The 13,067-nt window shown below is 43.8% G+C and overlaps 1 protein-coding gene and 1 long non-coding RNA gene across 7 annotated transcripts in view; one reads left to right on the forward strand and one right to left on the reverse strand.

Annotated features, from left to right (window-relative positions):
- Window positions 1-13,067, reverse strand: part of LOC148686118 (uncharacterized) — a 312,355-nt gene that overhangs the window by 275,764 nt on the left and 23,524 nt on the right. The gene's annotated exons all lie outside the window — the stretch shown is intronic.
- Window positions 1-13,067, forward strand: part of PKHD1 (PKHD1 ciliary IPT domain containing fibrocystin/polyductin) — a 261,509-nt gene that overhangs the window by 68,213 nt on the left and 180,229 nt on the right. For all 6 annotated transcript variants that reach the window (XM_088665480.1, XM_035110412.3, XM_060272303.2 and 3 more), the window contains 2 exons: window positions 4,349-4,586; window positions 7,466-7,616. In XM_088665480.1, coding sequence (XP_088521606.1) covers window positions 4,349-4,586; window positions 7,466-7,616 — 389 coding nt within the window. The remainder of the gene's footprint in view (window positions 1-4,348; window positions 4,587-7,465; window positions 7,617-13,067) is intronic.

Consider the following 13,067-nt stretch of genomic DNA (forward strand, 5'->3'; position numbering starts at 1 on the left):
TTGTAGCAGATTCCTTCATGGCACTGTTATAAGGTCCCAGAGTCTTCAAACTAGGGACTTTGGGAGCAAACCGAATGCATCTTGCCCTGTGTGCCACTGGGGCAGTTCATGGGGCAAAGGAAACCAGCTGTCACTCACACCAGGTGAGGAAGCAAATAGGTGTTGCGTTGCTTTAGGATAGGGTCCAAACAAACGACTTTAAACAGCAAGAAAGGGGGCTTTGCCTGCACATTAGGAAGAACTTCCTGATGGTACCAGCTGATTGACGTGGAACAGGCTGCCTCTGAATATTGATTGCTACAGGTAGAAGCAGGTAGAAGACGGAGAAAGAAAGAGTTTGGTGGAGGAATGGAATGGGCAGGTGTGATGGCCTCCAGCCAATGATATTGGCAATCTAAAGTATAGGAGAAAAATTAAAGTGATGTGGGAAAAAGCAAGTGAAAGATTTTTGGGAGCAGACACTGAAATGCAGCTAAATTAACTGAATGTGATATCAAGGCAGGTGTGGTGGGCTTCGTGCAACTTTCTCCTGAAGTTGCCCCATTCTTACATGCCATCAGAATTCCTTCCTTTCTGTTCCTTTGTGGTTTCAGAACAATGGGAAGAGGAAATAATTCATTTGATAAAAATAAATTGATTTAAAGGACAAAAGATAAAATAAGTTTCCTGGTTGTATGGCTTAGGGAAAAGAAGTTTATCCCTCAGATGTCTGAGAACAAATTCTCTCCAAACACAGCACCTTAAATAGGAGTGTAAAATCTACCAGCAGAGTAGATCTCTCTCCCTCCCCCCCTTCCTCTTCCTCTCCCTCTCTCCCTCTCTCTCTCTCTCTCCCCCACACCCACCCACCCACACCCACACCCATGTCAGAAAGGAATTACTTTCACTTGCTTTCCAGAACAGTAGCTGTATTGATCTGCTGTACAGTGGAACCTCAGTTTATGAACACCTCGGTTTATGAATTTTCGGTTTATGAACGCCGCGGACCCATCTGGAACGGATTAATTCATTTTCCATTACTTTCAATGGGAAAGTTTGCTTCAGTTTATGAACGCTTCAGTTTATGAACAGACTTCCGGAACCAATTACACCCATGCTTCAGTTTATGAACGCTTCAGTTTAAGTACTCCACAGACCCGTCTGGAACGGATTAATCCACTTTCCATTACTTTCAATGGGAAAGTTTGCTTCAGTTTATGAACGCTTACTCCGCGGACTGTCTGGAACGGATTAATTCACTTTCCATTACTTTCAATGGAAAAGTTCGCTTCAGTTTATGAACGCTTCAGTTTATGAACAGACTTCCGGAACCAATTGTGTTCATAAACCGAGGTACCACTGTACTGTCTCTTGCCTCCCACACCCGTATCTGAAACAGCCATGCTGAAAACTGAAACAAGTTGGACTTTATTTCATGTTAGTTAATACAGGATGCTTTTGGATCTGGCTGATTCCATTATCAGCTCTGACCTTGAAGGAGTGCAGAGAGAAAAAAGATTGCCCACCTCTGGTTTATGTGACCTATTAGGAGAGTAGCTAGGGGCAACTGAATGTGTTCCACATACATAGCAAATATGTCCCAGCAGTGAGAGGGGTTTGTGTGGCTATCATAAGAATTTTGGTTCTAGACATGAGCTGATGGTTGGAGCTGCAGTGCTATCAGTTTCATTGGACAAAGCCCATGGCAAACATTTCTCATTCTAGTGAAGTAGGACACCGGATTTGGCAGCGTTTGTAGGACTAGAGCCTGCAAACTAAACAAGGAGAGAACACTTTGCTGTATGCTGATTATGTGATATTGGTGCTGCTCAATTTCCTTTTGCATGAAAATGTATTTTCGACTTAATTTCTTAGGGCTGTCTATGACGTTTTTGTTAGGACTGAGTGAAAATTGAAGAGCTGATTTTTCTTGCAATTTCTTTGCACCAGCAGTTGAAAATGTCTTTTGAAAGTATAGACACGATATCAAATGTCTGGGACTTCAGAAATATATACAGTTGTACCTCGGAAGTTGAACGGAATCCATTCTGGAAGTCCGTTCGACTTACGAAACGTTCGGAAACCAAGGCGTGGCTTCCGATTGGCTGCAGGAAGCCCCGTCTGGTGTTCGGGTTCTAAAGAACGTTTGCAAAGCAGGACACTCACTTCCAGGTTCGTGGCGTCCAGGAGCCAAAACGTTTGACTTGCAAGGTGTTTGTCAACCAAGGGGCGACTGTAGTCCAGTTGAAGTTGTGGTGAAATGCCAGAGCATTTTACTAGCACTTGCTTCTCATCACTGTCACCCGGTTAGTCTTGTAAATGAAATGAGTGAAAGACTGTTGTGTGTGAATGTGACCAGTAGCTAATTTCTGAAAAGTGACTTGAGGGGAAAGTACCCAGAAACATTTTACATGTTGCAGGCTGAGGGTTCACACTTTGTTTATTTTTTTTGGCTACTGCCCTCCTATGGTGTCTTTAACAACAAGTTGACAGAGGTTTGTTAAACTGGTGAACCTTTTCATGACATGGAAATTTTAAGGGCTGTATGGGGGAGAGAAAAATTTCACGTGTTGAAATGTGTGAGCCTGCCACTGTCAAAGACACCTGAGCTAAGGCAGTGAAAAGGAGGAGGAAGGTATGTGGGTTCAAGCAAGGGCGTTGTAAAAAGTTCATGTCAACTTGGCTCAAGTCTTGTGCGTAAGTCAAGGAAGTGGAACAGGTAAGTTGCATTTTGAGTCACTTTTGCAACAGAGCTGCTGGTGAGAGACCCTGCAAGGGCTCTTGCACTCTAAGAGTTGCATGGAGGGTGTGTGACTTTGCTTTCTCTCTCTGCAGTGCTGTGATGGCCTCCCAGAACAGGTATGCCTGGCATCTTTCAGCACCAGACAAAGACATTTGCATTTGCCCAGAGGCTTAAATTTGTACAGTTATTACGAGGGCCAACCCAAATGGCACCAAATAGCAGGCATGCTTTGCTCTTCATCAAGCTGGATGTTAAACACACAGCAGGAGTTGGGAGATGAGGGGAGAGAAATGACAAGGCTTCAACAGTCATACTATTTTGTATTTTTCTCCCTCCCCCCTGCCCCCAACCCCCAACTCCTATTCTGTGTAGCACCCAGCCCAATGAGACCCCATATGGGCCACCTGCATAACCCAGGATTGCAGGGGGTTGGACTAGAATGACCCTCGGGGTCCCTTCCAACTCTATACCTCAAAGACATTCCCTGACTATTGATTTTGGACCTTTTCTCTAATTATGAATATCTGACCAGCTATAATGGATGTACATCTACTAAAACTATTGTGAATATGGCTGTTATCCAAATAGCTGACTTTATGACCTTAGATCGTGGGTAGGCAAACTAAGGTCTGGGGGCCAGATCCGGCCAGATCGCCTTCTAAATCCGGCCCGTGGACGGTCCGGGAATCAGTGTTTTCACATGAGTAGAATGTGTCCTTTTTATTTAAAATGCATCTCTGGGTTATTTGTGGGGCCTGCCTGGTGTTTTTACATGAGTAGAATGTGTGATTTTATTTAAAATGCATCTCTGGGTTATTTGTGGGGCATAGGAATTTGTTCATATTCCTCCCCCCAAATATGGTCCGCCCCCCCACAGGGTCTGAGGGACGGTGGACCGGCCCCCTGCTGGAAAAGTTTGCTGACCACCGCCTTAGATAATCAATGACTGAAGGCTGAAGTTCTTGTTGTGTAGTTCTTTTTTACACTACAGATTTTTAGAAAGCAAAATCCAGTTGTTAAGGCCATAATTTGAAAGGGGGAAGAGAGGCTTCTTTGGCCTTTCTCTTTACACCACCTTCCTACTATTACCTGCAGCAGTTTTTATACCCCTGTGTTGGAAAACAAAGAGTATGTACCAATTGTGATAAAAACAGATGTTGGGGTTGACCTATCTGGATCCATTTCCTCCTCCAAATTGCAGGCTCCATGGCTGCATTTTATTAAACAAAAGTCTAGAAAAAGAATGGTGGAACTGCATGTGAAGTGTAGTTTGTTCATTTTTATTGGATAGGTTTCCATGCTGCCCTTCAGTCCAAGTGATACCCAATGGCAAAATACAGCAAAATCATTCCACCCTGACAAAGCTTTAATGTTAATAGTAACAAAGCTGGGATAAGAAACTAGCCAATGAAAGTGCTTCCTTATTCAAGGCTGGCAACTTTTAACTCGCCTTCCCCCTTGTGCTTTTAGCAGTAGCGTGACAAACCAACTGAGTAGGCTAAACTCCCCCCATCACTTTTTGCAAGGCAAACAGGAGCAAGCCTCACCAAAGGAAAGTGGCAGTACCTATTCTACTATTGATGGTTGGTGATTTCCCTCCCCCTCCTGCTGCTCTCTCTTCTCCAGCATCCATAGCAGTTCTGTGTGGCTTGGCATGCTCTTTGGAAGATAAGGGAGATGATGACTGGAAGCAGCTAGGTGCAGCACTGATCCAGTGTGACATCCAAATCAGAGCAAGGGCTTCTGTTGTGACCGCAGCCACACCGTACCGATACCTTTGTGACGATTCGACATGTTCCTCTTCGCTGCCTCGCAAGGCTTCTGTCAACTCACCTGGCATCCATTTTGCTGGCCTTCTTATCAGGTTAGACATGATCCTTCCGCTTGACAGTGGCTAGGCTCCAGTGCACTGTTTTGTAAGGAGCACTCAAGTTTTGTAGGGATGGGTCACAAACTGGGGAACAGGCATGTCGCTGCACTTGCTAGGCTGAAGATAGCAGAGATCTGCCTGATTGAACGTGAAATCCATTCATTGTTGATATCAAAGCATCTCTTCCTTTGTCTTTTTAAAGCATTATTTGAGTCTGAGGGAAACCAGAAGATCCATCTAGTAAACAGCTTACTTTGTTCCTGCGAGTGTATGTGTGTGTTCTGATTCAAAGCAACATCTGGTGAATGCCACTGGGGGGGGGGATCACGGATTATGAAAAGCAGAAGAACGTTCCCCCCCTTCACTACTTCGAGTCAACAACCTAAGCAATATTCAGAGTGCCCATTCAGTGTTTATTCATCACGTACAGACAACCAGGGTTGCCGTTGGCTTAAGGTCCAGTGTTACTGACGCATGTGAATCATTTGGTACCAATTCCTCCTTGTGGTAACATTGGCCGGGTGTTTGGGGAACTGACTACATTATCGACGGTTGTACACTAGGATTTTTACTAGTTCTAGTCCTGTGTTTTAACAGTTAGAGTTGCCAGGTTGTAAATCAGAGACTCTCATTTTGCCTTCAAATCTACTGCTGAAGTTAGATTTCTGGTAGCTGTTGTAGCTCCTCACCTTTTAAGGGTTCTTCCCTCCCTTGCAACTCACCTGAAATACTGTTCATAACAAGATGGGAGGGAAATGCCAGAAATCAAAGTTACTCGGTGTCCTTATACAGGAGCAGATTTTTTTTAATGTAAAGATGGGCATTTCTGGGTTTCAACTTTGCAAACTTACCGTATTTTTCCGCGTATAACACGCCCCCATGTATAAGACGCCCACTATTTTGTGGGACTCAAAAAGAAAATGGTGGGAGATTGCCAAGAATTGTTAAGCTTTCTTTAGGGGAATTGCCCAGAGTTGTTGAGCTTTTTTGGGGGGGGGAATGCCAAAAATTGCTCACCCCCTCTGAACAGACGCTGACAATTGCATGCTGCCCAATTGCCTCAGTGGTAGCCAATCACCCACGACCCTTCACACAAGCACCAATCCGCTGCCAGATCACCCCGGAGAATCGCCAACTCGTGGCTGCAGCCAATTGTACACCCCCCCCCCCTCAGCACTACCTGTGTATAACACGAGCCAAGATTTTTAACCTAATTTTTAAATAAAAAACCCTTGTCTAATACACGGGAAAAATACGCTATATGCTAGATATGTGTTGCCAGGCATCGGTTGGAAGCGCAGCAGCAGGGTCATTAAAAAAGCTTGGCAACTCCAGGCCCAGTGGCTGCCTCCTCTCTCCTGCTGCCTCCATGTGTGCAGCAGAGCGATGGCAGCCCCCCTGTAGAGGAGTGCCCTGATAGGGAGCTGTTCTCAGCTCTGCCCAAGAGGGCAGGATAAGCTCCCTCCGCCAGATCTCCTGTAAGTGGTAGCCAGTGGAATGGCCCCAGAGTGGGCCGATACAGGGTGGGGGTGGCCCTGGGGCTCTGGCAGCTTTAGATCCACTGGATTTTGGCAAGCACATTTGTCTTGCAGGGGCAAAAAGAGCAGCACTTCCCTAATTCTGGCCTTTCTGTAACTGTTGAAGATACATGAGGCCTGCTTGGTTTGCACCAGTCACATAATCTGTGGGAGAATTTCCCAAATGTCTGTTTCTGTTTCTCAGGATACTGTTGGGAACACAAGAAGCCCAGTTGGGATGCCAACTGCTTTGCCTAATAGGGCTTCTGTGCATCCCAAGCAACAGCATCTCTGTATCTGTGAGGAAAAAAGTTTTCTCTGCTGAAGGTCTTCTCGCCATGTTAATACCGTTAAAGCAGACAAATCCTGCAAAACCATCACCACCCAGATGGGCAGTTGTGCCACTTTTCTCTCTCCTGTGATGGTCCTGAGGAAAAATGCAGAATTTGGGGGGGGGAATAAACCCCCTCACAAACACAGAGTATTAGGGGGCAAGTAAATCTGAGTTTTTTAAGGCAGCTGAAAGGAATGAAAATGGTTGTTCTGGTAGGTGGAAATAGATACTAAAACTTTAGAAGTTCCCCACCCAAGTGAGCAGCTGTTAGCAAGCGGGCCTAATTAAGAGCACCCCTTTGCTATTTCCATTATTATTACTTTTCCCCACCCCATCTCCCACTTCCCAATGAGAGAAGAGATTTCCGGGGGTGGGGTGGGGGCTGTTAAACTAACTGGCACATATATCGAATCTGCTTAGCCTGGGCTGTTAAGTAAGTTTAATTAATTTACTAAGTTAATGTTCCAGTGCTAGCAAGAAAGCATCATTGCTATCAGCTGGGTAGCAGGAATTGGAACCCTAAATGAGCTCATTTTTTCACAGTTGGAATTAGGGACCAGTTAGCCAGTTGTGTGGTTTTTCCAATTTCTGCGCTTGCCCTAAGGGAGTTGCAAGTTATTCATTCCCCAGGATTAAGTGTGAGTAAGAGAGGGAAAGGAGACAAGCGCTACCTGGGGTTCGCTGCCATTTTTGACTCAAGCAGTGTCTGTTTTCTTTAGTTGCCTGTTCTTGTGTTTACTCCGTCCTGGAACTGAATCTGTACATACATGTTGATCGGCACCACTGAAAAACATTTCCTATGTGTATTTTTGTGGAGAGGGTTTGTAGATAAAGGGGGTGGGGAGGCAAAACAAATAAACAATAAAAGAATGGAAACAAAATTACAGAAATTTGCACAAAGTTTGACAAATGGTGGCCTGCAGTTGCCACAAGCTAATGGCTTGCGATGATTAATAAGAGTAAAAATAATTGCATTTCATTAAGATTGATGACACCCCATTTAACCTCCCTTCCCGTTTCAGCCCTAAAGTGGAAAGAGATGAAGTTCTCATCTATAATAGCTCCTGTAACATTACCATGGAAACTGAGGCAGAGATGGAGTGTGAGGAACCTAATCAGCCAATTACCGCCAAGATTACTGAGATATGGAAAGAGCGGGGCCAGAACACTCAGGTATAATCAAATCTTTTTTATAGACTGATTCAAACAGCTTAAAATTAAATTTGTAATATTGTGTACATTTAAGAGGGGAAAAAAACAGTTTAGGCCAGGCACAGGCAATATATAATTTTAACCGCTATCCAACTTTGAATAGCATTTCTAAAGCACAGCAGTGGAAACGATGGTTAGTCATATGGTTTATCAAATATGAATGAGACCTGCCCTATTTCTTTTAATTGCCCTTTATAGCTTATTGTTATCTTTTTTATTTTTGCAAAGCCTTTTCTTATAAATGCAAGCACTCTTCCTAATTCGATACTTCTTCCTGTCTCTGTTGCTCAAATCAGAGATCCTGATCACAGATTATTGTGGGGCCTTTTCTGAGCCATTATGGAAACTTATCATTCTTTACGGGCTGCTCACCAGTTGAAAAAGGCAGATGACAATGCTTCTCTTTATGGCTATGTTGGGGTAGCTAGGCAGACTTCTGCCACATTTATTTCTTGAGAGAGAATGACAGTTACAATTCTAGAGCACTCTGTTTTGGTACTGCCCCACACTGGAACCCAAATCAATTTGAAAAGATCATCATTTGATACATAGATAGATAGATAGATAGATAAGTTGGTTTTGTGTCCCTGCATGCTCTGAGAAGCACAGATAACTTATCTCTCTCAGCCTCTCCTTCTTTGCCTTCCCTTGTTCTCCCAGAGATGGTAGCTGCCCAGACAATCACTCGTAGCTGAGTAAGATTGCCTTCCATGAATATGGTCTTAACAGTGTGTCCATATGGCTCTACATTCCGTGTGGGGCAGTGTGAATGCTTTTTTTATTTAAAAAATTATCTTACAAAAAACAACAACCCTGCAGTTGGTTTTAAACTCATTGCTGGCCTTTACTGATTTTCTTTTATACAGTATGTCACTATTTTAATAGGAAATATGCAAGTAAATAGTTGTGCTAGCGCAAGGATTAGTGCTAGCGCAACAGGATCCCTCCTCCTTCTTCAAGACATGCCCTGCAAAGTTCCCAGATCTGCTCTGGGGGTTGGGGGGGGGGAACCCCAGGTCAGATTGAGAGGGGAGGGGGGGAATGTTCCATTATGCAAGAAGAAATCCTTGCTCTAATGGAATGTTCCCTTTAGTGCTACATTGGATGCAGACAATTATGTTACATGTCTACTATTTCTGTAAATTGCCTTGAACAATATGAAAAGGGTAGGGTATAACTATTTTAAATAAACACACAAGCAGAAGTAACTGAGCAATCTCTCTTCCCGGTAGTGATAGTTTCTTAAAGAGTCTTGTTTGGAAGAATGTTCAGATTCTCCCCATCATCATGGGCTGGTTCATAGGTCATAGAATAGATAATAGAATTGTAGAGTCGGAAGAGACCCTGAGGATCATTTAGTCCAACCCCCTGCAATGCAGGAATATGCAATTGTCCCATACAGGGATTGAACCTGCAACCTTGGGATTATCAGCACCTCTAACCAACTAAGCTATCCAGGCATTCACAACTTGTTGAATGTAGCATCAAATGCATGTGTGAATGAGCTATCAAAGATTAATCACTGCCCCCCCAAAAAACTTTCCCCATTTCCAGGCCACCAATACTTTTCTGGGTTATCTTGCACCATCTGCATGTCAAATAATTTGGAGACAATTTAGGAGTTCTGTATTTTGCAGAGTTATATTACCAGTCTGCATAGCTCCCTTTTGTATATCTACTCAATACTGTTAACTCTGTAACAGAAGAAACATAATTTCTGGATGGGCTCTTGGAGAGATTATTCCTAAATCATACCCCAGAACCTGGTTGATTTGCACCATGAGTTTCCTGATCATAAAATCTGCTTTAGGCTGGTCCTTTCTGTTCATAGAAGCAAGCTCTCTTCTGTCCATGGTGCTGCCTAGCGACTAGGCCACCTAAGTGACTGCCTTGTGCGTATTTGTGGCTTAAAGAAACTTCTGTTTGCTAACTGAAACCCAAGTAGCATGTATGTGAATATGTATGGGGGAAGGGGCAGGTCAGATAAAAGGTTTCCATTTTAGTTGACAGCCCCCTGCTAAGATTTATGACACCATGCGGTATATGCATGCTTCTTTGTAGAGGCTTAAATCATGTCATGCAAACTGGCCTTACCTTTCCACTGGAAATAATGGTACCAGTCAGAGAAATGCATTAATGGCATCTTGTACATTGGGTTGCAATAATGGTGCTATTAGCAAGAGGTGCAAAATGTCAGGGAAGTAATGGGACATCACCTTTTCCCTTGCACACTGGACTCCAAGGATTTAATGCACCTCCACATATATTGAGGATGAAGCTCTGTATTATCAATAGGCACTTAACCTTCTTGGCTTAAAAGAAAATAATTAATTCAGTTGAAAAATTGATCTCTACTTGATGATTCTGGGATGTCAAAGTGTGAAACAAATGCTCTCCTGAAACTATTGCCTTGTCACCGAGTAAAAAAAACACCCTGAAAACTATTTTGTGCATGGGAAGTTTAGAGATACATTGCTGTGAACATTTCCATCTCTCCTCCTTCAAAATATTTAATTCATTTATGTAAGTGCTGGGAATGCTGAGTATTCTTTAGTGTTAAAGTACCTAGCGGGCAGGCTGTGGTTAGTGTACATGTTAAAGTGTGTACACTTAAAAATAAAAGGTAAAGGTAAAGGGGCCCCTGACCATTAGGTCCAGTCGTGACCAACTCTGGGGTTGCGCGCCCATCTCGCATTATTGGCCGAGGGAGCTGGCGTACAGCTTCCAGGTCATGTGGCCAGCATGACAAAGCCACTTCTGGCGAACCAGAGCAGCACACGGAAACGCCGTTTACCTTCCCGCTGTAGCGGTTCCTATTTATCTACTTGCACTTTGACGTGCTTTCGAACTGCTAGGTTGGCAGGAGCTGGGACCGAGCAACGGGAGCTCACCCCGTCGCAGGGATTCGAACCGCCAACCTTCTGATCAGCAAGCCCTAGGTTCTGTGGTTTAACACACAGTGCCACCTGGGTCCCATACACTTAAAAATAATCAGACATTATTGTAATATTAAAGAATAAGCACACAAATCTATTATTAAAGCACAAATAGGAGGTGGTTTGTTCTTCTGGAGTGGATGCTAGTTTGCCGCAAAGGTTTAGCACTGAAACCCTGCCCTCACATTGAGCTGGACGATTAATTGTGTTCGCATCGTCCTCCTGGCTCTGCACTCCATTCTGACCAGGCAAAGTATACCCATGCGAGGGGATATGAGTCACGAAGGAAATAGACATGTGCATGTTTAGAACTCATTGACAAATTGGTGGCACATTGAAAAGCTCGTTGGACTTGTATGATCTGCATTGTAGCATGATGGCAAAAGCTTGATTTGAACAATAACAATAAATGTTTAGATACGGATTTCTGGAAACACTTTACTTTTGATAGGATGTCTCTTGGCAGGTATTGTGGCATGAAGAGGGACTTTTATGTCAGACGGCTTAGATGGGATTTGGACCATCTCGTGCTAAAAGTGAAAATATAGTGTAGTGTAAAGTGAAAATATAGTGAGAGATGGATGAGACTTGGATGAAATGGAGTTGGCAGTGTTGAGAGCAGTGGAAGAGAAGAGTGGAAGCCCCATAGGTTGTGGGCTGCTGCTGGCTGTATTGCCAATGTGTGAGGAAACATGAATGAAGGAAGAACTCTCTGATAGTAAGAGCTGTTTGACAGTGGAAGGGCCTCTGGGGTGGAGGACTCTTCTTCCTTGGAGGTTTTCATTACATGGGTTTGGACTAGGTGACACTTAGGGTCCCTTCCAACTCTACAGTTCTATGATTTTATGAAGTGTGATTCTAATGTTCTATTTTCTGATTTTTTAAAACCTACATTTTAAATTTTGTTTGCTGCATGTTTAGTTTTTTTTAGTAAGCTGCTTGATGCATGTTGTGAAAACTTAGTCAGCTGGACCTCAAATATTCAGTCTTTTATTGATGATCTTTGAGAGCCAGTAGAGTGAAGAAGAGAATAGTAAAACAAATGGAGGAATACGGTCAGGAAAATATGCAGAACAGATAATTACAAAAAGAGAGAGCAAAGTTTAGGAAAAGAAACCCACTTCCTGAGCATTCATTGTTTGGTCTTTTCCCGTTATCTGCGTGCAGACTCTTGTGACGCACTCTTATCGGAATCAATTTAACATTGATTTTGGCTTCGGGACATATCTTCCCAGATCTGATGATTTCCAAAAGCCAGCTCTTTTCCTTCTCCCCCTAAGTGTTCCTAAAAATATTTTCCTGTTTCCAAGTTTAGAAAGTGACCTTCCCTTAGGGCAGGAAGGGACAAATTAGTAACTTGCCTTTTTAGGCGTACGTCCTAATGAGTCAAATAGTCAAATAGTCAAATAGGGATTTCCATAACATTGTCTGCATTAAGATGCTCACACTTCACTTGCAGACTTAGCTTTGTGTTTGTGCATCTTAATGTGAAAGAGATGGGGAACACAAGCACTTGGGTTTTCCCATTCTGTCTGCTCCTGTGTCACATATGAATCTCTCTTCCAAGTTGCTTTTCTCCTTCTGCATTTATTTATTCTAATACATTTATACCCTGTTTTCACATCATGTCTCAAATAGCTTACCAAAAAACAAAGCATGCAGCATACAAAATTTAAAATGTAGGGGTTTTTTATTTTAAAAAATCAGAAAATAGAACGTTAGTATAGCATTCATGGTGCAAAGCCCCCCCCCCCCCCGAAATAAAACTGCCTTTGCCAGATGATCTCAGTGATTGACTTGAGGCATATGTGGTGGGGTAGTTGTGTGGCAATGTCCCTCCCTCCCCAGGAAATAAGACGCAAGACACAGTGAATTAATTTTAAGTGGGTGAAAAGGCCACAACTTTATTGGTTACGAATGTTGAGCGGTATTGGCTTAGGCATTGGACCCTAACCGACTATATCCGACTGTAACCCGTGTGTTACAGTCTGGGAGAAATTAACCACCAGAAAGGAACCCAATGATGTACATCTACTGAGACACCTCCTGTGGCCACCGTTGGGGGGTGCCATAAGGCCCTGACCTCTGTAGGCTCAGGACAAAGCTACCGCCCCCGGAACCCCTTTAACGGGATTAAATCTCCAATTTCGGGCAGAGGATGACGTAATCTGCCCCCTTCTTTATTTATGCAAATTTCCAATGCCTAACCGCCAAACCCAGTTGTGATGAATTGCTATGAGGTAGGCGAAAAAACCAGTTTGGCTAGTCCAAGTGGAAAAAGTCCTACCAGGCCAACCGGGGCGACCAACCAATGTCCATAGCAGCGTCGGCCTAACCTGCCTGACCTGCCTAGCCTAAAGGACGGGTGGGTGGGTGATCTGATCGCGCTGGGTAGCCGGGGTGAAAGAGGCTGAGTCCCCGCCTCCATCTCCGTTTAAAAGAGGGGAATCCCCGCCCCCCGGCTGACCCGATTGGC

Source organism: Zootoca vivipara, chromosome 3, assembly GCF_965207765.1.
Source record: "Zootoca vivipara chromosome 3, rZooViv2.hap1.1, whole genome shotgun sequence".
Lineage (NCBI taxonomy): Eukaryota > Metazoa > Chordata > Lepidosauria > Squamata > Lacertidae > Zootoca > Zootoca vivipara.